The sequence below is a fragment of the Podarcis erhardii genome (genome assembly GCF_964252035.2).
Source record: "Podarcis erhardii genome assembly, chromosome: 3".
Classification (NCBI taxonomy): Eukaryota; Metazoa; Chordata; class Lepidosauria; order Squamata; family Lacertidae; genus Podarcis; species Podarcis erhardii.
In genome coordinates, this window is record NC_138507.1 from 10,721,654 (window position 1) to 10,747,550 (window position 25,897).

Sequence of the window (25,897 nt, forward strand, 5' to 3'; positions counted from 1 at the left end):
AATTATTTTTCAACTACGTGTTTCAGATGTATAAAAAGCCAATTAGAAAATCCTAGTAGAAGCCACAAATTAAATGAGCTTGGCATTCATAGGGCATTTTCTAAGTGATATTTTAACAGTGTCACCTCCCTGCAGATAAGAATACTAAACATTTTATTGAAGAGCGGAACAGATTATTATTTTCTTTTTCAGTACTTCCAAATAGAGTACCTGAAAGCACTTTACCACGTATTATTTATTCATCAGGATGAGCAAACAAATAAACAAAACAAAACAAAAATCAAAAAAACTCTATAATCTAATAAATTACGTTTAAAAAGATTTCAGTGGGAAAGTTTACTTTATGATAAAGCAACAAATTCAGTTCCTTAGCAGTGGCTTAGAGCATGAAGTTTCCCTTTATACAAATTAGACAGATGGTGCTTACAGTAGAATTTACTAAAGGTCTGTCACAACAAATGCAGCCAAGCTGCATATTTAATCACTGCAGAACCTTGTCTACCTGCAGCTGCCAACTGCTAATCCAATTTCCCTGATAAATGTGGCAAGAGACACGATCAGCAATAAAGAGCATCTAACTCCATTTTCCTGCAGGGCGTCTTTTGATGAACATTTAGGACGGAAGCAAGGAGTGCACTGTGTGGCCCTGGCTTGTGGCAGCTGCATGCATTCTGAAGGGACAGTTCTCAGGTTACTCACTTAATTCTGCCACTATCATTATGTTGCTATTGATCTCAGTAGCTCTTGTCTACACAGCATTACTCTAGATGGAGCTGAATCAGGCAGTTATCATGCATCAAAGTTGCTCAAAAGCCTGGAGATTTCCCCTTAATTACTTGTGATTTTATTTGCAAATACCGTTAAAGTGTAATCAAAGCAATCACTTTCCAGGGTCATTAAGAACTTGCTAGTTTAGGGATATACCACTGGAACTCTATTAAAATTTTCCACCAGTAAGAACGTTTCTCTATCAAACAAGACAGTGCAACAGCGAAATGGTTTCAGTACTGATAAAGTCCTCAAATGACAGAAAGCTGCAATCTTTCATGAAGGTCGTTTAAAATCCACTCCAAATCTGATTCCTAACCTCAAACTGCTCCCTGGAACAACAATCTTTACATAGTAGTAGTAGTATCTAATGCCGCCCTGGGCTCCTTCAGGAAGAAGGGCAGGATATAAATTCAACAAACTAACAAACAATGTGTTATTCTGAATGATCAGCAAAGTCAAGTGAAGAGTTTAATGTATGTGGTATTTTTTGAGTCAAAACAGTGCATTTACTGTTACTAAAGGCACTGATGCATCAAAACACTTGTCATATTTTTCTCAAAAAGTTGCTTACCAAGGTAGTAATTTTCTCATGGAGCAACATTAAAGACAACATTTAGCAAGCATGCTTAGCATATGCTTATTATTTAGGGCCACATTTTAGCATATACCAGGGTTTGTACAAAAATAAACTGGGCTTCTAGGCTTCTCCACTCCCATCAATATCTCCATGAGCTACCTCCCGAAACCTTGTCAAGGCAGGCAGAAGCATCCAAAGAAGATTGCTACCTATATATAGAGTGAAAGCATACAGTTCTCCAGATCTGTTTGCGTTTTCTGGAAGAGCTGAGGAGAGGGAAGAACAGCAATGGCACCACGAAGTTTCCCACCACATTTTAAAATGCTAAGGAAAAATTATTGATAAGAGCTTCTGCAAATATTACACAGTGTAGCTGAAATAGCCACTCTAGAGTGCATGGTTAACTGTTTGTTCATAATAGTAGAAGGCAATCTATTTAATGTAATGCTATGCTAATGTGCTTCGTTCCACTTAGCAAGTCTCCCCCCACCCTCTAAAATATACTGTTGTTTTGACACAAACAGCTTGCTACACTTAAGGATTTTACTAATAAAACATAATGTTGTGCTAGATAATATGACTGTTGCCACAGCTGAACTGACTTGTCAAATCAATCCTAATATGGCTCCCACAGGCACATAAAAACCTTATTTAGCTATCAGTTATCCTAATCACTTTGTTCGGTTTAAGAACGCAATACTTCAAGACCAGTTCCTATTTATACATATATGCCCAGCCATTTAATAAACTCCTGATTTATATATTAAATTCTTGTTTGGAAGAGATGTTCTAAATATACAGTGTTTCCATCCCGTTTATTCCTATAACTTTGTAGGTCTACACACACCTAATAAATAAATACATAAAGAAACAGAAAAGCTCATCCACACAAAAAATGAAAGTAGTTAATAAACAACAGGCCAAAATTCCAGAAGTATAAGATATTGAGCAGTCAGGGTGAAACCCAACATTAATCATGCTCAGAGCAGAGACCAACATTAATCATGCTCAGAGCAGAGTCACTGATATCAATGAACTTAAGTCCACTGGTTTCATTCAGTCCACTGTGTATGACTAATGTTGTGCATCACCCACTGAAAAACAGAGAGTGGAGCTAAATGTAATGCTGATCATAAGGCTGTCACTAAAACAGCAACCCTATATCTACTTCCTATCTCCCACTGATTAAAGGAAAAGTGTGAGATGGCGTCATGTTTTCATCACTGCCATTCAGGGGAGGATGGCAAGTGAAGCAAGTACGCAATATATGATGACATCATATCACACACTTCCCTTATGAAATGACATAGGGAGAGACAAGGGAACTAGGTGTGGGTTTTGTAGGTTTTTAATGGAAACTCCACAAACAGCCTAGTTTCACCAGTAATGCAAAATTCTCAGGGAAAATTCAACGGTGCAATTTTGCTTCTCCTAGTTTAGGATTATCAAGGCCTTTTGTTCTTCTACTTCAGCATTCCTCAGAGCCTAGGAACATAGCTGTCAACTTTTCCCTTTTTTAAAGGGAAATTCCCTTATTTCAAATAGGATTCCTCGCAAGAAAAGGGAAAAGTTGACATCTATGCCTAGGAATAAGCTCAGCACCACATGGGGATTGATACAGATAAGGAAGTAGGGCACCTTGCAAGCAGGGATGGGGCAGGGAGGTATCGCAAGAGAGGAATGAGCAGAGAACCAATTCTACTTCTACCTAATCTTCCAACTTGTTTGCTCATTATGCCAGTCTCTGCTTCATCTTGCTCTGGAAACAAATCTCATGCCTTGCCCCTTCATGTAGGGGAGAGTAGATTCATATCCCCAGAGGCTTAAAAATGAAGAGTTCACATATGGACCTTCAAAGGGAAACATCACATAAACTAAAGCAGAACTGAGAAAAAGGCAACCAGCCAAATTGAATCTTTCTGTTTTTAAGGGCAGAATTACTTTCACACTTAATTTCCATCAATTTAAGTCAATGGGCCTTAGTGTGATTTTTTTTTTTGCTGGATGATGTCTCCCCACACATCTCTCCACCCCGCAATCTCCCTATTGGTTTATGAGAAATAAGATTTCCCACTTCAAAACAACTTACCTTTGCTTCCTCTTGTTTAAAACTATTGTTAAATATCTGAGCTAAAGTTTCAAATGAAACTGTCAGGGGAAGCATGAAGTTTTCAAATTCATCTTCATCTTCACCTATGGAAAAAAGGAAGAAAGGCAAGGGTTAAATGCCAGGAAAAGAACAATGAAGTCCAGGAGGCCTACAACAAGGACTCCTAATATACAAAACTTGCTAAAGGCCACTGAAAAGCGATAGGTCTTCAAAAGGCCTGCCAAGCCTACAAAGCGATGGAGTTCCATTGTTGCCGAGCCAATGAAAAGGCTCTGTTAAGGGTGCCCACCAACCTAATCATCTTCACAGGTGGACACCTAAGTAAGTCTTCCAACACTGATTTCAGTAAATGGACAGGTTGGCATGAGTGCAGGTGGTTACTCAAGTATCCTGGGCCCAATCTGCTGAGGGCTTTTAATGTTACAGCTTTAAAGGTTGAATCCACATTCTTCACAACTTCACATTTTTACAGTAAGATGTAGTCTAGGAGACCACTCCAGAGCAGGGCCCTTGGGATGACTGACACTCATAGGACCCTACTAGCGTTAGTTACTCAGTTGTTCAGCTAGGGTAAGCCTGTGTGTAGGGCTATACGCATGCACACACAAATCTGATCGGGGGCCCAAACTGGCACTCAATCCGCCCCAGGTCTGAATCCTGAATCTATTATTTCCTGCACTGCCTGCTGTGAATGGCAACACCACACCAAGGCTTCAGAGCAGGGTTTTGCCCAGCCAATATTATTTAATCTGTAGTTAAATCCAGCTTCCCTCATACTGTGTTGCATTGTACTCTCGAGTACTGATTTTCCATTGTTATGCAAGAAATGGAAACACAAAACTCATAGGGCATTTTGATATCATATCAAGAACTATAGCTGCCTATTATTCCAGTTAACATGTTAATTCTCCCAGTTGACACTGCTGATGTCTATATATTCTAATTGTCTGTCTTCTTCTTATTTCTTTTCGATTTCTATATACCGGCTTTAGCACGCATCCCTCTCCTCATCACTTTCAGAATTCCCCCAAGGACTCTCTGGACTACTCCACTTGAGCAAACATGGGATGGAATTTGATGAAACAGGATCACACTTATTTGAAAGAATATACATCCCTTTGGATACATTCTGCACAATCAAATTTGAATGTGTGTACACGGGTGGCGCTGTGGGTTAAACCACAGAGCCTAGGACTTGTTGATGAGAAGGTCGACAGTTCAAATCCCCGCCACAGGATCAGCTCCCGTTGCTCGGTCCCTGCTCCTGCCAACCTAGCAGTTCAAAAGCACGTCAAAGTGCAAGTAGATAAATAGGTACCGCTCCGGCGGGAAGGTAAATGGCATTTCCGTGCGCTGCTCTGGTTCGCTAGAAGCGGCTTAGTCATGCTGGCCCCATGACCCGGAAGCTGTACGCTGGCTCCCTCGGCCAATAAAGCGAGATGAGCGCAGCTACCCTAGAGTCGGCCACGACTGGACCTAATGGTCAGGGGTCCCTTTACCTTTACCTTATAATGAGATCCAAGGATTTTTGATCTGCTGAAGCCCCATGCCTCATGTGGTGTATCCAGGTATCTCATCCTGAGGCCACCTCATAGGCTGTGGCTCAAAAATACATGTCCCTCATAACACACTCAGCTACATCAAGTCATTGTTACTGACACGTGTGACAGGTACTATGTTGGATTTGTTGTATTACGCTGTCATGGAAACAGGCAGCCTGAGTATGGGGGATGTAGATGTCACCCTTATGATCAGATCATTACATCACAAAGGGTGTACATTTTCATGACACAGTCTCTGGTGGGAGGCAGAAGAGAGATGAGATGCACAGGCCAAAGGATGGCCCAGACTTGGAGACTGAAAATTCCAATGGGTTTACAGAATGCTCTGGGAGATTAATTTTACTTATGCCTATAGGTGACCAGTTGAAGAAGTTACTACAGCTGCTAAGTGTTCTCTCATTCCGAATCCTAAATAGACCTTCCTTCGGTGGATGGATTACAGAAGGCTACTGAGGCTTGGGAGACAATATAGCAAAGTGGTGCAATTTTTGTGCTCAGTTGGACCAAACAGGTAATTGAACCCATTTAAAAGGCTACAATTAGTGGTAGCGAAGAAGAGTTTTTTCTCAGCTTAGACAGTACTGTGTTATGGGGTTTGTTGGGTCCACATTTTGCACACACACAGAAACTGAGTAATCCACCACCTTCTGAGATGCATTAGCAAGATAGTGATTTTTATTCAGTCTAGCTATTTTTAAAACATAATCTGAGTCACTGATGCTAATGATCACTTTCAGTTTATTTCTTCCTCTAGATGCTATGGCATTTTAAACTTTTTTCAAAAAATCCCAATGAGAATAGGGATTTTCAAGGTGCCAGGAAATAGCAATATAACTTTAAGGACTGTATAGATAGTTTACAGGTGAACTTTGCATATTCTAGTTTGAATCTGGCGAGGGACCTTCTTACTTTGCAGAGGAATATTATAAGTCTGGAAATAAAGTAGCATTAACTTAAAATACTGAATCATCTTTGGGACAATCTAAAGCCAGTGGAAATAAAAAGAAAGTACATTTCAAATCTGTCTTTTTGCTCCTGGCATAGAATCCAGGAAGAGAAAGTAGGTTCCTCAGTGAAACAGGGATAGATCCCATGTCCAAAGATCACACTTTTATAATTTAGCTGACCAATCTAAAATACGTTTATTCAGAAATTAACTCTTCTAAGACTTATTTCATAGTAAGAAACATTAGCCTTGAAATGAAAGCCCGTAGGAAAATAAAATGAACTGGATCCAAGGAACCTGAATGGAATGAAAATAGCCACCAATACGTTCTACAAATATTTTGAAGGAGTATTTTTTAGTACATTCTATAGCAAATTTCATGCTGATTCTGGCACAAGCAGTCATGCGGACTTTAATGCAACCAGAAGAACCATGTTGAATTTAGTTTCACCTTTCTTGCACATGATGAGGAAAACAATCCTTCTGTGGGCAGATTAGGTCTCAAAGTGGTCATAACATGTTTTAATAACATGTCTGGCGTAGTGTTCTTTTGATTTAAAAAGAAATATCAATATTGCCAGGAACTGATTATTAGACCATAGAGTAGACTATGTATTTGGGAGACCTTTCTAACTTCAGGAAGGGAGTGAAGGCATACAATGAAAAATTTCTTACCTAGATCTACCATGAGAAGGCGTGTGAGTGCAGTATAGAATCTGGTTCTGCACCTAAGGTCACTCAAACCATAATTATCATTTACACCCAAGAAAGGAAAGTGTTTACTCTGGTGGAAAAATGAAGAACAGATTTAAAAAAGTCACCACCATTCATTATTTTATGTTAACAACTTTTAAAATATTGAAGCTAATTCGAGAGACCTACCGTATGATTCTGCAGCATGAACTTCACAGCATCTATTTTCACAAGCTTTTTTAGGAGAATATAAGTGTTTGAAATTAAGGGAAACAACAGTATGCAATTCATATGCTGATAACACAAAACCTAACTTTTTAATGCTTATAGTCTTCAGAGACCCCCATATTGGTAGCTTTACAGAGTATTAGAACATAGAGATTTCAAAAATTAGGCTTTTTATTTTAAAAAATGCAAAGAAAATAATAATTAATAAATAATATTACTAAGCAGAAGAGCAGAAGTTGTTAAAACTATCAACAGTCATGGTGTTCTTAATTTTTTTAGAAGACAAGTAGGAAATGTATGATACTTGTCAGGACATATAGAGGCCAATTCTTTCATCTTTTACAGCAGTCGTCTCTCACAGCAGATGGGAGAATGGGGTGCCAAATTCAGGTAAACCTTGTCACTAATCCTCAACAGGTAAGTGTGGCGTTCGTACGGAGCCCCCGGTCGTCTCACGGACTATTGACCCGTACACCACTAATCCACTGCCACCAACCAGGTCCTCCCTGGTAAAATCACTTCAGTCTCAGTCAGCTTCTCAATTAAATAAAGAAAAGTGTATTTTATTTCAGACACAAACAAAACTTTTAGAGCATTCCAAACCTTGTTGCTCTTTACTTTCTTAGTCTTATTTTCCTCTCTCTATCTCTTCTAACTCCCCACACTCAAGAACCCACTGCCCTGTCTCTCTATTACCAACTGCCTTTCCCCACCAGCCAACCCACTAAATCCAACCAACTACCCACCAACAACTCCCAATGAACTCCTCCCCAAACTCCTCCCAGAACTGGTTTTATAGTCCCACTGATTCCACCCCCCTGGGTCCTGACTGGGCAACCTGTTTAACTATTTACCTCTAGCACTCTCTCTTAACGTCACAGAGAGCAGCTCTGTCAGAATAGATAGTGCTGGTCCTCTGTAGTGTGTATATTGCGGAAGAGGGTGGGATTTTCTCATGCAGAAGAACTGGCACAAAACCTGCTGCTACATATGGATCAAGGTTTTGAGTTCAACATCTCATCTCTCACAGTTCCTATTAAAATATTTTCTCTGTTTAAAATGGTTAAGACAGGAAGGAGCTACAGAAAAATACTGACATTATCCCGTACCATTGTTTTACTCTAGGAGAACCTTCTCCAACATGGTGCCCTCCAGATTCCAACTCCCATAGTCTCAGCCAGCATCACTATAGGTCAAGGATAATGCATTTGTAGGTAAAAACATCTCAAGGGCACCAGGTTGAGGGAGGCTGTATAAGGAAAGAAACAAATAAAGTAGTACCTTGGTTCTCGAATGGCTTAGTTGTCGAACAAATCGGCTCCCGAATGACGCAAACTCGGAAGTAAGCATTCTGGTAGACGAACGTTTTTTGGAAACCGAACATCCAATATGGCTTCCAATTGAGTGCAGAAAGGTGAAAGGTGACTCGAGGCGAAAGGTGACTGAGTGGGCAGGATGGCTGGCGCAACTGCATTTGAGCAGCAAATCATGCCCCCACCAAGCCCCCTGGTTGGGTGCTCAACAGGGGGCGTGGTGCGCCAGCCATGTGAGTGGGGCAAGGGGCAGAACACCCCCTGCGTGACGCGGGAATCGTCTCCCGCTCACAACACCTCCCCTCCGGAAGGAGGAGAGGCCTTGTTGAACAAATCGGCTCCCGAACGGCGCAAACTCGGAAGTAAGTGTTCTGGTAGATGAACGTTTTTTGGAAACCGAACATCCGATATGGCTTCCAATTGAGTGCAGAAAGCTCTTGCAGCCAATCGAAAGCCACGACTTGGTTTTCAAACGGTTTCAGGAGTCGAACAGACTCCCGGAACGGATTAAGTTCAAGAACCATGGTACCACTGTGTCTCTGCATCAAAGTTAGCTATAGTGAGGCACTGAATATTCAATACAGCAAAATAGTCAAAAGTTTGGAAACACTATTTTACTGTGTATAAGACTATATTTCCCCCCAATTTTTTTAAGTTTAAAATTGGGTATGGTCTTATACACGGAATGTTGCAATTAATTATTTCTTAATTTTGGGATCAAATAATAGGGGTCTTTTTACACACGGAAAAATACGGCATTAGCCTTTCTTCCCAACACCTTCTTCAAAAAAGAAGAAAAAACTTCCTCTCTTTTCCAACACATGAAAGAAACAGGACACGAAATTAATTTTGCAGATTCCAAATTGCTCTTTAACACGGAACATCACCACAAGAGAATAATCATGGAAGCCATCGAGATAGAGAAACACCCTCACAACATGAACAAGCGTGACGACACATCCCGCTTGCCAGACATCTGGAAATTAGCCCTCCCCACAAAAACTGACACCAGATCCAGAGGCACACAGAACGCCAACACCAATCAACCACACCAGACCCAAACCCAGACCCTCTCCACAGATGAATTACAGACACCATCCAGTAGCCAATCCATGGTGGCACCTCCGGATGCTGCACCCCCCTGCAATCCCTACACAGATCTGGCTGACACAAGCCACAAAACCACAGCTCGCCCCTATACACGAAGCCAAGCCAGAGCACAACTAAGTACAGTACAGCCATCTTCTCAGGAAAACTCTTCACAAAGTTCAAGAGGTCAAGACACAAAGACTTTAACAACTAATCCACACCTAATGACCCACCTAAGTGGTACTCAGGATATCACTCAAGAAATCACTCAAGATATCTCTCAAGTAATTAAGGAACAAAAGAAGAAAAGGCACACTAGCCTGGGAACTTCCTCTCTGCCCAGAACATTGGAGGCTATACACCACACCCCCTCTACAGTATTTATAGGAACTCAAACACTGAGATCCTGCTCTGTTCCAGTAACAAGAAGCCGAAAGCACCAGCCTGAAGATGACGAGTGAGACCTCGTCGAAACGTCGCCTAGACACCCCAACTTTTACACGGGAAGACACCCGAGGACACCAAAACCTGCATATATATATATATATATATATATATATATATATATATATATATATTATAGCTGGACCATAAAGAAGGAATTATGGTGCTGGAGGAGACTCTTGAGAGTCCCATGGACTGCAAGAAGATCAAACCTCTCCATTCTTAAGGAAATCAGCCGAGTGCTCACTGGAAGGACAGATCCTGAAGCTGAGGCTCCAATACTCTGGCTACCTCATGAGAAAAGAAGACTCCCTGGAAAAGACCCTGATGTTGGGAAAGATGGAGGGCACAAGGAAAAGGGGACGACAGAGGATGAGATGGTTGGACAGTGTTCTCGAAGCTAAAAAAGCATGAGTTTGACCAAACTGCGGGAGGCAGTGGAAGACAGGAGTGCCTGGCGTGCTCTGGTCCATGGTGTCACGAAGAGTCGGACACGACTAAACAACAACAACATATAATAAAAGGTGGCAATCTCACCTGCCATTGAACCCAATGTGTTCTGACTATACTGTACACAATTTTGGCTTTACGCCAAAATCCCTATACCTAGAATGTAACCCCAGTGTAAACTGAGAGTTGCCTGTATTTTAATCACAATCCAGTATAGAAGCAAGCATGTTTAAACACACTTGCATCAATGGATTTGGCCATAATTTTTATCTTTACTACATTTGTCTAGAATTTTCCTTCTTTCTCTATTGCCAAATGATAGTTTACAGCAATGCTTCTGCAACCAAGCCAGCTTAGGTCTAGATACGTCTTCATCAGCTGAAGATGAACATTTTAAATAATCCACTTCCTAGGCTATGTTTTAACAATTACATGTAGAGACTTTTAGGTAACTTGCTTGATTGCTTCTTATCAAGTGACTGTTTTATGTTGTGAAGTCTTTTTGCAGGGGTTTTGCTTTAAACCAAAAGAAAAACTTTAATAGCTGCAATCACAGTGTAACTAGGAAGAAGAACAATCAGATACCTGAAAGACACTTTGTGGTCAGTTCCTTCACAAAATAACCATGAGTGTGTGTGTGTGTGTGTGTGTGTGTTTGTGTGTTAAAGTTAATTATGAGAAACAACAGAGGATGCATGAGGGAGTACCATGACTACACTGACAGAAAGGAAACACTAACACATTCCATTATGTAAATGAATTCAAAGCTATTCCGTGACTTATCAGCTAGAAGGGACATAATGATTTATAATTCAAATAACTGAGCCTTAAAATCAAATTGGGCTAATATATTTCTAAATATGCAAGCCTGGAATAATTGTTAAAATAATGCAAAACAAGACAGCAACACAAATCATTTGTTGCCTCTTGTTGCTTAAAATACTCCCTATATATATATTTGTTCTTTTGTTTAATCCTTTCTAAAATTGTGATTTTTTTTTAAAAAAAACTGTTATAGAATCTCTGAAGAAATAAATAACCCTTATGCATAATAAAAGATAAGTACCAATTTCAAGGAACATGTAGCGCTTGATTCTGAAAGAAAATTATATGCATATGAATGAATTAAGCAATGGGCAGGCATTTAAATTAAACTAATTATTTTTTAGCCTTTCAAATTAATCACAATTTAATGTACCCTGTGTACTGAAAATGGGCCCCCTGGATGTGGTCTCTAAAAAACATGGCGCTTCTCAACAAAGTTATATATAATGAAAGCTTAATCCTCAACCGACCACAGTGACTTAATCCCTATCAGAATGAGAAGGGCTTGTCTGAAGTGAGCTTGAACGTCACAGCCACTGAGTTGCTCTGACAAACTAATGCATTGTTAAAAGGTTAAAGTTTGCAATACCAGGAAGTATTTATAAACACTTCATATGTAAGAAATAAGAAGTACTTCAGTATTGTTCTTTAAAAGCTGAGCCAATAGATTTAAAAGAGGGAAAAGTGTATGTATCGTTAAAAGCCAAAATGACCAGCAAAATTGGGTTGTACATCATTTTCCAACAAAAAGGAAAAACAGCTTCGACAGGTGTAATTTATCATTTTTCTGATTTAATACCAAAGAAATATATTAAAATAATAAAAAGAATCCTGAAATCCTCAAAATTTGTTGTGATAAATAGCCCTCCCTGCCTTTATTACATTATGCCTACTAACAGAAATATTGCATGGTGGATTTTGCCAGACAAGGACGATTATTTTCCAATAAAAAGTTGCATATTAAATTCCAGCACAAAAGTGGGTGTCTTAATACTTCTGAATTCTTTTTTCATTTGCCAAAGAACACAATTTTAAACTTAACTAATACTAACACATAAGAATAAAGTGAAACAGCATTTACGTTAGCTCTATCATGCTACATTCATTTTAACTGGAAAAAGAAACAAATCACAGAAGTTCGAGTCAAATTACATTTAATGCAGTTTATTTATTCAAAACGTTGTTTATTTCATTGCTGCCAATTAAAAAAAAGTTAACTAGCAAAGTTAATGCCGATTTTATATGCTCTTTTCATTGTGTACCCCCATTCATTGATATAGCAAAATTACCTACCAAGCAAGAGGGTTTTACAAAGTTCATTTGGGGAATAATAATACCAAAGAAAGAGAAGAGTAGAACGCTGAGTATTATTGGACCCTGGTTTGGAATGAAAAAGTGCATCAATTTCTATGAGATTTTTTAATAACAGATACAGTGGTACCTTGGTTCTCGAACTTAATCCATTCCGGGAGTCCGTTCGACTCCTGAAACCATTTGAAAACCAAGGTGTGGCTTCTGATTGGCTGCAAGAGCTTTCTGCACTCAATCAGAAGCCGTATTGGATATTCTGTTTCCAAAAAACATTCGCCTACCGGAAAACTTACTTCCGAGTTTGCACCATTCGGGAGCCATTTGTTCAACAACTAAGCCGTTCGAGAACCAAGGTACCACTGTATAAGCAACAAGGGGAACATATACCAAGCCATGCCATTGGACACCTAGCCCAGTATTGCCTTAGAGGTTCTTTCCAGTCTGGTTGAAAGAAGGAACCAGGTTTGAACCTAAAACCCTCTTTATCAAAAGCATGTGCTTTACCCACTGAGCTATGATGCCTCCCCAGTTTATTGTCCAATGCTGCTATATGCCACTGAATCAGATAAAGAGATGAAAAAAAATATATCCAAAGGCCAAGTGTCAGGGAACTGCCATCGGAAAGGCAGGTGGTGGAGGGGCTCTCGGAAGCTAGGAGAGACTCAGCAGCGGAGGAAGGTACCAGCAGGGGGAGAGAGGAAGATCAGAGAGAAAGTGAGTCGAAGGGATGGCTCAGGGAGTCTTCCAGCGAAAACAGTGGAGAAGTCTCAGGACCTCCTATAGGTACACCCACTCCTCGCCGGAAACTGTCGCGTCGAGAAACCCGAAGACGCGTTTCCGTTAAGGAGCTTTTATGCTGGAGTAGATTCCGTAAACGCCCACTGTCGGATTCTGCCAGCGATTAAGGGAGTTATGTTTAAGGGGCTCCGCTAAAGACAGAGTTTGAGAACCATGCCCAAGCTCTGAGGGATTAAGCTTTTACGCACAAGCAGCTCATCATCCCATCACACCAAGGATTCTTAAACACAGGAGATATTTAACTGCTTTGATACTTACCTGAAGCACAGTTGCAATGCAATTCATTTCTTCTTTTAAAAAAAGATTCATACATTTTATGTATCTTTTAAATTACAGTGGTACCTCGGGTTAAGTACTTAATTCGTTCTGGAGGTCTGTTCTTAACCTGAAGCACCACTTTAGCTAACGGGGCCTCCTGCTGCCACTGCGCCGCTGGACCCCAATTTCTGTTCTTATCCTGAAGCAAAGTTCTTAACCTGAAGCACTATTTCTGGGTTAGCGGAGTGTGTAACCTGAAGCGTATGTAACTGAAGCGTATGTAACCCAAGGTACCACTGTATATTATAAATTAAAGACAGTTTTTAAAAAATGATAGCAAGAACAAAACTGAAACAAGCATATATATTTTTTTTAAAAAAATCTGAATCTCCACTTAATCAAAAGAAAACCAGAACCAATAACATCAGAAGCAGGACCATTCTGCAGTCTAATCTGAGTATAATGTTGGCAATGAGCAGATGTGAACTGCACAGGTGAAAAACCATTAAAAGCTCAGTAGTACAGAACCTTTTGGACTTGACATCTATTATGAATTAGTATTAGCGCATGGCAGGCAAGGTTCTTTCTCTGAGCACTCACAGGCCTATTTTCTTGTGGAAGAAAGGTTAACTTGCAGATCTTAAAGCAGCATATACAGTGGTACCTTGGGTTACATACCGTATTTTTCGCTCTATAAGATGCACCTGACCACAAGACGCACCTAGTTTTGGGAGGAGGAAAACAAGAAAAAAATATTCTGAATCTCAGAAGCCAGAACAGCAAGAGGGATCGCTGCGCAGTGAAAGCAGCAATCCCTCTTGGTGTTCTGGCTTCTGGGATAGCTGCGCAGCCTGCATTCGCTCCATAAGACGCACACACATTTCCCCTTACTTTTTAGGAGGGGAAAAGTGAGTCTTATAAAGCAAAAAATACGGTACGTTTCAGGTTACATACGCTTCAGGTTACAGACTCCACTAACCCAGAAATAGTGCTTCAGGTTAAGAACTTTGCTTCAGGATAAGAACAGAAATTGTGTTCCAGCGGCTCGGCAGCAGCAGGAGGCCCCATTAGCTAAAGTGGTGCTTCAGGTTAAGAACAGTTTCAGGTTAAGAACGGACCTCCAGAATGAATTAAGTACTTAACCCGAGGTACCACTGTACAGTGGACCCTCCGGATACGAATTAAATTCGTTCCAGGGGTCCATATTTAACCTGAAAAGTCTGTAACTCGAGGCGCTACTTCTGCGCACGCACGTGGCACTACAGAGCGCTTTTGCGCATGTGCTGCGAAATCCGGAATTATACACTTCCAGGTTTGCCGCGTTTGCAACCTGAAAGTTACGTATCCAGAGCAGTACATAACTCGAGGGCCCACTGTAAAGGAGTAAGCATTTGTTAAAGCTTGTTTGTTTCAGAGAGTGGAAGAAACAAGCAATTTCTGCTATAAAAGAAATGGAGAAGAAAACAAAGGTGGAAAGGCAGCTTGGAAGAACATGCTGATTCAATTGGGGGGTGGGGAATAGGAAGGAGAGCAAAACAGACATTCACACAACTATTTTGAAGATGTCAGATTGATCTGGGCCCAGCACAACACAGTGTGCCACCCAAGGTGGGTCACTGTCGCCATTGCTTTCCCCATTGCACCATCTTTTTCCTCAACCTTCACCCCTACTACTTTCCCCTCTCCTGCCTGCCGCTGCCTAGTAGCTCCTCCTCCTCCAATCTGGGGTCATCCTCACCTCTCAATGGCAAAGGACAAGGAGAAAGATGGTGACTGAGATGAACACAGAGTGTTCTTGCACCACAACTGCTTTGCAGCAACTGCTTGAAGTTTAAAATTCTCTGCGTAGACTAGGAACAGAAGCAGCAATGAAAGAAGTTCATTACCTTTTATTACTTAAAGACTGATCATATCTTAACAAAGCTATTTAAAGTAGAATTTCTTGTTGACCTTTAGTTTATTGAACAATAAGGTACTGAAAGAAATCATCGAGGAAAAACAATCATTTTTACCCTTTTAACATTTTAGCAATACAAGACAATAACCTCTTCTCTTCCGTCTTTGTCACATACAAGTGACACTTCCCTTTACACACACTCACAGGCAAACATAAAATACCCAAACATACATTCACACCAGATCATGTTAACCAGCTAATTAAACTAGAAGTACAATTAGCTGAATGCTCAGTTGACCCTGACCTTGAGTTGCACAGCAGATGATGGCACTGGGCTGATGATGGGAGAAAGTGAAAAAGACCATGTGCTCTCCAAAAAGTCTAATTCACAGGACCAGTGAGCTGCTGAACATTCAATCAACGTCAGGCTCTGAAGCAAGCACAGACAATTCTGGCCATCTCACCAATCACTGCCCGATTCCAATTGCCATAGCTGTTACCCTTTCATGGAAGCCATCAGAAGCAGGGTTGAAGGACACAATAAACCTATTTTGGTTTTATATCAAAATCCCAGCTTTACTGACCAATAAAACTGGACAGGAACCAGAACTTTTAGATGAATTTGAAAGGAAGATTACGTGCAAGATGGCATTTGTACAATGGACTATGCACAGAAAGGGCTATGCTTACCGTATTTTTTGCTCTATAAGACTCACCTTTTCCCTCCTAAAAAGTAAGGGGAAATGTGTGTGTGTCTTATGGAGCGAATGCAGACTGTGCAGCTATCCCAGAAGCCAGAACACCAAGAGGGATTGCTGCTTTCAATGAGCAGCGATCCCTCTTGTTGTTCTGGCTTCTGAGATTCAGAATATTTTTTTTCTTGTTTTCCTCCTCCAAAAACTAGGTGCGTCTTATGGTCTGGTGCGTCTTATAGAGCAAAAAATACGGTAATTACTATTTCAGTATCAACTATTCCCAAGAGTATTAACAAGTAAAAAAGTAAAGATGAAAATGGTGCACATTCTACCATTGTCTAAACTACCCAGTGGATAGGACCCATGATATACAGTTAAAAGGATATCCAACTGAAAGGTCATTTAGAAACTGAAGAGTTCTTGAGATCACAGGCTCACATCGCCCCCAGTATTTAAGATTTGTAACACTAGAATTAAAAAAAGAAAAGTTTTACAAATGTATCTTCTAAACAGACATACACATGTACAATATTAGTTCAATGGGACTTATTTCCAGCTAACTGTATTCATTCCAGTTACAGATAGGTAGCCGTGTTGGTCTGCCATAGTCAAAACAAAACAAATTCCTTCCAGTAGCACCTTAAAGACCAACTAAGTCAGTTCTTGGTATGAGCTTTCGTGTGCATGCACACTTCTTCAGATACACTGTATTCATTCTAGTTTGCAGCAATCCATACTTTCTTTGTTCTTCTCTTCAAACTCAAATTGAACTCTACTCTAAACCATCAGCCACTGGCCTGCTTAAAAATAACTTAGTTCCAGGTGGTATGAAGGCAAGAATTGGATTTTTTTATCCCAGTTACAAAGTTGTCCTTCTTTCTCATGGTTCACTTATTTTTCTCTCCAGAGAAGAATTTGGACCAATGTTTCAAACAACTATCTAGAGAGTCAAGATTTGCTGAATAGTTTCCCCAGTGTATTATGCAACGTATTATATAATGTAGCATAAAAAGGGAAATACAAAATGAGCAAGGTTGCCTTCAGATTTGAATCAAAACGTGAAAACAACAGGAGACAGTTGCTAACTGATAATAACAGAAAAAGGGTGGTGGCGACAGTAAAAAGCCACATTAATTGCATTCATATGTCACATCTCAAAATTTTAAAATTAAGGCATTAACTATTAGCAGCATTTGCATTAATGTTTACATTGGGGGCGGGACAAAAACCACAAGAGAAGGTATTTCAAACTCACATTTTTGCCATAAATGTTTCTAGAACTTGGTTGTCATCTGTTATTCCCAAAACTTCTGACATTCGAGCATAAACCTGGAAAAAACCAATTCAACAGTGAAATCTTAATGGCTTACTGTACTGTGATTTTTTTAAGCATGTATTGTTCTAAAGAGAGATCACTTTCTTTGGTAGCAGGGAACCAGCAAGTTGGGTGTTGGTTTTGAAAGTCAGTTCTGTTGTGACTATGAGGCTAAAAATATGGGCAAACTGTATTTCTCATTGCTTCCTCCTCCTCCTATTCTATAATCCAGGCTTCCTCAACCTCAGCCCTCCAGATGCCTCAGCCCTCCAGATGCTTTTGGCCTACAACTCCCATGATCCCTAGCTAGCAGGACCAATAGTCAAGGATGCTGGGAATTGTAGTCTCAAAACATCTGGAGGGCCGAAGTTGAGGAAGCCTGCTTGCATTATATAGTTAAGAAAGAAAGACTGTCTCAAGCAACTTGTGATGACTAAGCAGACTGAAATAGATGGGTGATAGCTACAAATCCTGAAGCTGAGACTCCAATACTTGGCCACCTCATGAGAAGAGAAGACTCCCTGGGAAAGACCCTGATGTTGGGAAAGATCACAAGGAGAAGGGGACCACAGAGGACAAGATGGTTGGACAGTGTTCTCGAAGCTACCAGCATGAGTTTGACCAAACTGCGGGAGGCAGTGGAAGACAGAAGTGCCTGGCGTGCTCTGGTCCAGGGGGTCACGAAGAGTCGGACACAACTAAATGACTAAACAACAACAACAAGCTACAAATGCTGCTGGAAGGAGGGGTTGGGTGAGAAAATTGCTATGAAAGAACCACCTCAAACCCCCGAACCCAAAGCCACCCACCTTCTCCCAGGAAAATGCAGCCAGTCAGGAAGCTCCCTTCTCCTATCCTAGGCCTTGTCACTGCTTCTTCTTCCTGCTTGACCTTGTTTCTGCTTGATGCCCAACCCTGACAGTTTCAAATTGCTCTGGACCACCAGACTCACAGCAATCCATGGCTATTTTAACCCAACTCGGGCGATGCCTGGATTCCCCCAAATAAGAATGATTCAGCCCAGGAGCTGGGCTTTGGCTGAATCCGCTTCACAGACCTACTGCCAACTGTATTCTCAAATTCTGAATCCATCCATATGTCAAAAAGCTACGGTGACTAATATTTTTAGTTTCTTGCATTTATCCTAAATTATTTATTATTGGGGATAAATGCTACTATTTTATTCTTTGTATGAGGAAGCAATTTGAGACCCCCCATAAAAGATCTCATAAGGCAGGGGTCAGCAAACCTTTACAGCAGGGGGCCGGTCCACTGTCCCTCAGACCTTGTGGGGGGCCAGACTATATTTTTTTTGGGCTGGGAATGAACGAATTCTTAAGCCCCCAAAATAACCCAGGGATGCATTTTAAATAAAAGCACACATTCTACTCATGTAAAAACACCAGGCAGGCCCCACAAATAACCCAGAGATACATATTAAATAAAAGGACACATTCTACTCATGCAAATACACACTGATTCCCGGACCGTCCATGGGCCAGATTTAGAAGGCGATTGGGCCAGATCCGGCCCCCAGGCATTAGTTTGCCTACCCACGCCACGCCATAAAGTTTTATATTAGAATAGAAAAGAGTGTTTTAACAAGCGCTCGGCAAAAAGATGATGGTATTCTACTGTACATATATGTTCATATTTATCACATTTACTGTGATAAAAATCCTTGCTTTTCTGGGTGATTAGGTGATGGCTATAATCACCAGGATATAGCTATTACAGAACAGCAACATTGAGATTCAGAGAAAGCACAGATCTACCTAGTAGGTGACAGGATTAAGAAGGGTTGCCCAACTTTAGTTATTTCTCTGTGGAATCTGGATGGATGGGCCATTGGGTTTTAAGGTATTTCTTAGGATTACATTTAATGTTTCACTTTCAGAAGCACAACTCTTTTTTTGGTAAATAAACATTTAATAGCTATAGTCACACAACACATGCACATGATAAAAGTTATAAATTAGGGATTAATTCTACGTACATCACTATGCAAAGGACACTTGATATACGAGATTATTTTTATTAGTGGATTGGTTTCTATTTGTGTAGAAACATTACTACTACTACTACTAGTAATAGTATTAGCCATAGCTCCGTCTTTCCCCCTGAAGGGACATAAGGCAGCTTACAGATTAAAAACATAAATAACATAGAAAAATTAATCATTAAATACTATTAAACATTGATAGAATTAAAGTTACATGCATACATAAAATCTGTTTAGAACATACCAATAATTACAATGGTATGCAAACATGCAAGTCTTGGAGAAACACATATTTAAGAATAAAGGAGAAAGTAAAGTTTGGTGTATTTTGAATTCCTTAGACCTTCCAGCTAATTAACCCAGAACCATCTACTATTCCTATGTCTACACTACACTAATACATGTGTGCTTCAATTTTTCTGTATGCACTTTAATCAGTAACTTCGAAATCAATCTCAACGTTTTTCGAAATCCCAACGAATTTTTCATTTATCAGTTTTATGCCAAGCAGCATAAAATACAGCAGAGCAGCAGAGAGGCAAAGAAGAGCCAGGCAGAAAGCCACTTTCGGCTTGGTGAAGAAAGTAAGTTTTCCTTTTACTTTCCCAGCTCCTGGAGCTGTTGATTCTTCCTGAACTGAAAGTTCATTTCCATTTTTAACACAGCATTTTTGTGCAAAACAGTAGTTTTAAAATTTTAGAAATGGATCACAAACATGCCTTCGCTTGTGAAATAGTCGCGCTGCATCCTTTCCTTTGGGTGGATGGAAGCGAAACGGCTAGGTTGAGCTCAGGTGAGGAGCAAATGGAATAATAATAATAATAATAATAATAATAATAATAATAATAATAATAATTTATTATTTGTACCCCGCCCATCTGGCTGGGTTTCCCCAGCCACTCTGGGCGGCTTCCACAAAGACCAAAAATACACTAAGATGTCACACATTAAAAACTTCCCTGAACAGGGCTGCCTTAAGATGTCTTCTGAATGTCAGGTAGTTGTTTATCTCTTTGACATCTGATGGGAGGGCGTTCCACAGGGCGGGTGCCACTACCGAGAAGGCCCTCTGCCTGGTTCCCTGTAGCTTTGCTTCTCGCAATGAGGGAACCGCCAGAAGGCCCTCGGCGCTGGACCTCAGCGTCCAGGTAGAACGATGGGGCTGGAGACGCTCCTTCAGGTATACTGGGCCGAGGCCATTTAGGGCTTTAAAGGTCAACACCAACACTTTGAATTGTGCTCAGAAACATATTGGGAGCCAGTGTAGGTCTTTCAAGACTGGTGTAATGTGGTCTCGGCGGCCGCCCCCAGTCACCAGTCTAGCTGCCGCATTCTGGATTAGTTGTAGTTTCTGGGTCACCTTCAAGGGTAGCCCCACGTAGAGCGCATTGCAGTAGTCCAAGCGGGATATAACTAGAGCAGGGAAGCAGGGAATGTGGCAATAGTTGGAAAGGATGTTGTGTGGATGCCACTCACAAGAATGACACACAGCAGATTTACATCCTCATTAAACTCCTGTGTGGACAAGCCCTAGACGTTGCATGCAATGATATTTCAGGATTCTTTAACAAACTTAGATTTTGTTTCAACATTTTGCGCAAGGCGTACGAATATTTATCATTTGTATGAAAACGAAAATAAAAATATACAAGAAAGATAGGAAGCTGTGTGCTATGTGGTAGCATTTTGCTCTCTTGTCAATTAACATTCAGATCATGGCTTAGCAAATGAAACACTGGGAGAGATGTCAAATTTAACAAAGAACACTCCTTTAATCCTCCATTTCCTTGCTGCTTTCGCTACTCCCTTTATCATGCATTCGCTATGATTCCTATTATCCCATCAAGATCTATGTCAACACTTATCCCTGGAGATGTCCCTCAACTACTAGAATCTGACAGCTAAGCTTTGGTGCTAAACAGGATCATTACCTCTTAAATCTACTTATCTGAACCACTGAATAAGTAAATTGAAAAGCTCATTAACAGCAACAATCTAATTTGTTTTCACATGTGACAGGGTCATTTTAAATAGCTGTGTGGGTAACATAGCTATACCGTACGTTGTGGGAAAGAATAGCTCTTAAATTAAAACAGCTACGGAATTATGTTATTTATTTATGTTTTTCCTGCTCTTTGTACAATTTTGTCTAGTACAATTTTGCCTAGAAAAGTACCATAAATACACACAACATACGCAGGCTGCGGAATGGTTTTGGTTCTTTTCTTTTTAAAAAAACCAAAAGCGAACAAGGCAAATACAGCCCAATGGAGCATGTGCCTGCGTGGCAGCCTCGGAAAATTGATTGTGCTGGAAAATAAAAAAGGGTGGGGAAAGCCAAATATTTTGCTTGAGTGCCTTCCATCTTCCTGGGTGGGTGGGGGCCCTGATTGGCTTGTTGGTTCCCTGCTAGTCTTCTGCTAGGGTGGTGAGGAAGCTGCAGCAATTTGCGGCAGGTCCCACTTGTAACGTTCAAGATGTAACCCCTCTTGCAGGTTCGTGCCGGTCTCAGCTTGAGATCAGGCACTGCCTCCCACTTCTCTGCTGGGGATGTGACTGAGATGGACGCAACAAGCTCGTCCCTCTCTGTAATCCAAATCCTGGTTGCAGGTTTAGATGCGAAAGGGTATTGCCCCAATGCATGGAATCAACCATATGCTGCTGGGAGGGGGGGAAGAGTTATTGATCACACAGTCCCCTTCGAAGTTGGAGCTGCCAACATGTGGAGGTCAGGTAGAAAAAGGGGGCAAGGCCAATAGGAGTGATAACTCCATGTAACACAGAGCTATAGCCTCTACTCAGTCTCATGTTCCCCATATTCATCAAACATGGCACCTGTAACATGGTGCCTCTATGGGAAACTCTTGTAACTCTATGCCTCTGGCAAGAGCTGAAAGGGCGCTTCCAGGTGAATTTTGCATCTCACAAATAATACAAAACGTGTGTAACAAACACAGCAGTGTGGGGCTACAATATTCTCAGTTGGAGCTAAATTACAAAAGCCCCCCCTCATATTCAGTGCTTATGCCCTAAGTAAAAAATTAGGTTCAGTTGAAAGCAAGGAAAGATTCAGCAATGAGCTCCATTCAAATATATTCCCATTAGCTAATGTTTCTCTTCTTACAGGACATAATGTGATCAGAAGGTGAAGCAGTGTCCAATCAAATTATTCCCCAATCAATTCAATACTTAAAATACCACAAGGTAACATTACAGAAACGAGAATAGCCTATTCTTATTTCTTCTGCAATCCAAAAGGGTTTGCAGTTATTTAGGGCGGTGGGGTGGGTATGTTGTGCTATGCTGCAAAGAATACAGGAGGCAGTGAGACAAATATCCAACTTCAGAGACAAAATTGCAGAAAGTGGTATATTTGTATTTAATCTTAGGCTGAGAAAAGATGGTATCATCATTAAATAAATGAAAGCTTCATACTATATTGTTCATACAATCCTTCGGCCCCGGACATGTTTAGGTAAGAAGAAGAAGCTAATTACGTCAATCCTTAAAATGTGAAGCATATTATAAAACTGGGAAACTGAGAATGAGGGTTTCTAAAGGTTGTATGGATATATAATGACAGTCAGAGAAATTCAATAACAGCTCTGTATGGAATGTGCTCAGAAGCACCGCATGAAACAAATTAAACTAGAACAATGAATCCTTCACACTGTGCAACTAAGAAAAGAAAATGTTGATTCTCTGTGTTTCATATGGGTTGCAGTAATGAATTAAGATTTTGGGTAGCAGATCTTCACAAAATTACAGTAAAGTTATTACCAAGAGGCACAGCATAAATGTTTTAGCTCTTACAACTTCTTGAACTTTATTCAGGCTTTGCTGCAGGAAACCAGCAGTAATACAGATGCAACATTAAAGCATTTTGTCATCAGATAACTTAGGACAGTTGAACATTTACTAGCTGAGCTGAGATAATAGACACAATGGCCACTGCATAGGAGTTTGGGGAAAACACACTTAACAAGCCCATCAGCAGAAGCCCTGCACAAAGGCTTCTGCTTGTACAATGGGGCATTCACCACCCCCTAAAATTGGCTTGGGGTGGTGGTGTCACAAGAACCCCTATAACAGTGCATGGAGGAGGGATTGCTCTATGTGGCAAACCACAATGCTTGTGGAGATGGAACCACTGGAAGAGTGCAGTGTTGAATTGTGCCAATAGGTAGGAAATTACCTTATACCAAGCTGCAAAATTGGTCCATCTAAGTCACTATTGTCTACACCAGCCTTCCCCCAACTGGTGTCCTCCAAATGTTGTTGGTCTCCAAGCCCATCATCCCCGAACAATGACCATGCTGGCTGGGGTTGATGGGAGCTGGAGTCCAACCACCTCTAGAAGATAGCAGTTTTGGGCCGAAATATTGGGAAATTTTGGAACAAGAGGGAGATAGATTAAAACTGCAGAGTTTTGAAAAACTAAAAAATAAAGTGTGAGATTGGCTTCATTATTATCAAATAATGGAGGCTTACAATTTGGACAAGAAAATTGGCTTCCAGGTGGAAAAATCAAAATTGGAAACAGAACTGTTAGATCCCAAAATCAAGAACATGTCAAGAATGTATAACTTGCTGTTGAAATGGAACACTCAGGATGAAACAGTGAAATCTGATATGATCAAATGGGCACAAGATGTTGGACATAACATTATGATGGCTGACTGGGAACAGTTATGGACCACAGGTATGAAATTTACGGCATGTAATGCCTTAAGAGAGAATTTAATGAAAATGATCTACAGGTGGTACATGACACCAGTCAAGCTTGCAAAAATTTATCATTTGCCCGATAATAAATGTTGGAAATGTAAAGAGACGGAAGGTACATTCTTTCACCTTTGGTGGACGTGCCCAAGGATTAAGACTTTCTGGGAGATGATCTATAATGAAATGAAAAAGGTATTTAAATATACCTTCCTGAAGAAACCAGAGGCCAATTGGTCGGCCAATTGGTGTCTAAAAAGGATAGAACCTTCTTTATGTATGCTACAACAGCAGCAAGAATACTTATTGCAAAGTACTGGAAGACACATGATCTACCCACCCGGGAAGAATGGCAGATGAAGGTGATGGACTACATGGAACTGGCGGAAATGACTGGCAGAATCCGAGACCAGGGAGAAGAGTCGGTGGAAGAAGATTGGAAGAAATTTAAAGTTTATTTACAGAAACATTGTAAAATTAAGGAATGTTAGAAGGATGCTGGAATGAAGTTATGTGGTTTTAGCAGAAATGTTATAAAGGACTAAGTAAAAATGGATTGTTAATTGGTGAAAGAAGAGAATGTAAAATGACAGTATATTAAGATAAATTATTAGGATAAAAACAAAGATGGAAAGGATTTGCTGAAATATCTAACTGAACTAGAATACAAAAAAGGGAGGTGTGAGGAGGTCAAGGAAACAAGCAAATGAAAAATAAGTTATGGGAAGGTTTGATTTGTTTTTTCCCCCTTAATTGTTTGTATTTTTCTGTTTTTCTGTTTGTTTGTTTGTTTTTATCTATTGTGATGTATTGTCTTGTTTTTTCTTCCTTACTTTGGTGTTTTTTCTTTTTTCCCTTTGTAACCTTTAAAACTGGAATAAATATTATTATTTTTAAAAAAAGAAGAAAGCAGTTTTGGAGAAGGCGGGTCTCCAGGGTTTCCAATGGGAGTCTTTGCAAGCCCTACCTGGAGACTGCTAATGTTTGGACCTGGGACCTTCTGTATGCAAACTGAGCATACACACCCTTTCCCTGATTCACATTATTCTTAGGGCTACTTCTGACTTTGACATTTGGTATTCAGGCACAAGTTATCAGAATGCAAAACACTCACACCTTATGTCATTTGAGAATGTTCACATCACCACTTATTCCTGAAAAAAATACACAGACACAGGTACCAGGGAAAGAATTAAGTTCCTCCTTTCCATGCAGAGAGAGCTAAGTGTGGTGTAATGGTTCCTGTGCTAGACAAAGGCTGGGGAGCCCACATTCCAATCCCCATTCAGCAACGAAACTCACTCGGCGTCTTTGGGGCAGTCACATAGCTCTCAGCTGAATCAATTTCACAGAGTTGTTTTGAGAATTAAAGGGGGTGGACTTAACTGTCCTGAGAACTTTGGAAGAAGAGTGGGATAAAGACACCATGAAGAAAATAAAGTTAAAATTTCCAAAATGTAAAAGGTGAGTATACTAGTTCTAAACAGATACATTTTAGAGCAGTGTCTTGAGTACAAAGGACAAAGCCCTTTGGAAAGTATAACGGAAGTTTATTTTGACTGTGCCTTTGGTATGTGCAAGAAAATATAGCTGTTGATCCCTGTTCAACTCTCTGTTTGGAATTTTATCCCTGTGTGTGAAGTAGCTAGCAAATACATTGTCATTTCATTCAGATGCCCCCCATCCTTGCCAATTAAAAGAATTCTGAACAGATTCTGTACCCAAATATGCCACAGCTGGAATTCTGGCAGTAACAGAGGCATCTGGGGAAAGGAGATACTCTCCCATCTCCAGCAATCCTCTCCCAGCCAAATCTGACATATCTTTAAGCAGTCATATACAGGCAGTGAGAAATTTCTGCACATCAGAAAGTTCAGCATGGTAAAGGATG

General features: G+C 40.4%; 1 protein-coding gene across 4 annotated transcripts in view; it reads right to left on the bottom strand.

Moving 5' to 3' along the window:
• Window positions 1-25,897, bottom strand: part of RANBP17 (RAN binding protein 17) — a 189,429-nt gene that overhangs the window by 66,035 nt on the left and 97,497 nt on the right. For all 4 annotated transcript variants that reach the window (XM_081855480.1, XM_081855479.1, XM_081855478.1 and 1 more), the window contains exons 15-19: window positions 17,223-17,296; window positions 16,354-16,434; window positions 6,849-6,912; window positions 6,642-6,750; window positions 3,438-3,541 (exon numbers count right to left, since the gene is read on the bottom strand). In XM_081855480.1, coding sequence (XP_081711606.1) covers window positions 3,438-3,541; window positions 6,642-6,750; window positions 6,849-6,912; window positions 16,354-16,434; window positions 17,223-17,296 — 432 coding nt within the window. The remainder of the gene's footprint in view (window positions 1-3,437; window positions 3,542-6,641; window positions 6,751-6,848; window positions 6,913-16,353; window positions 16,435-17,222; window positions 17,297-25,897) is intronic.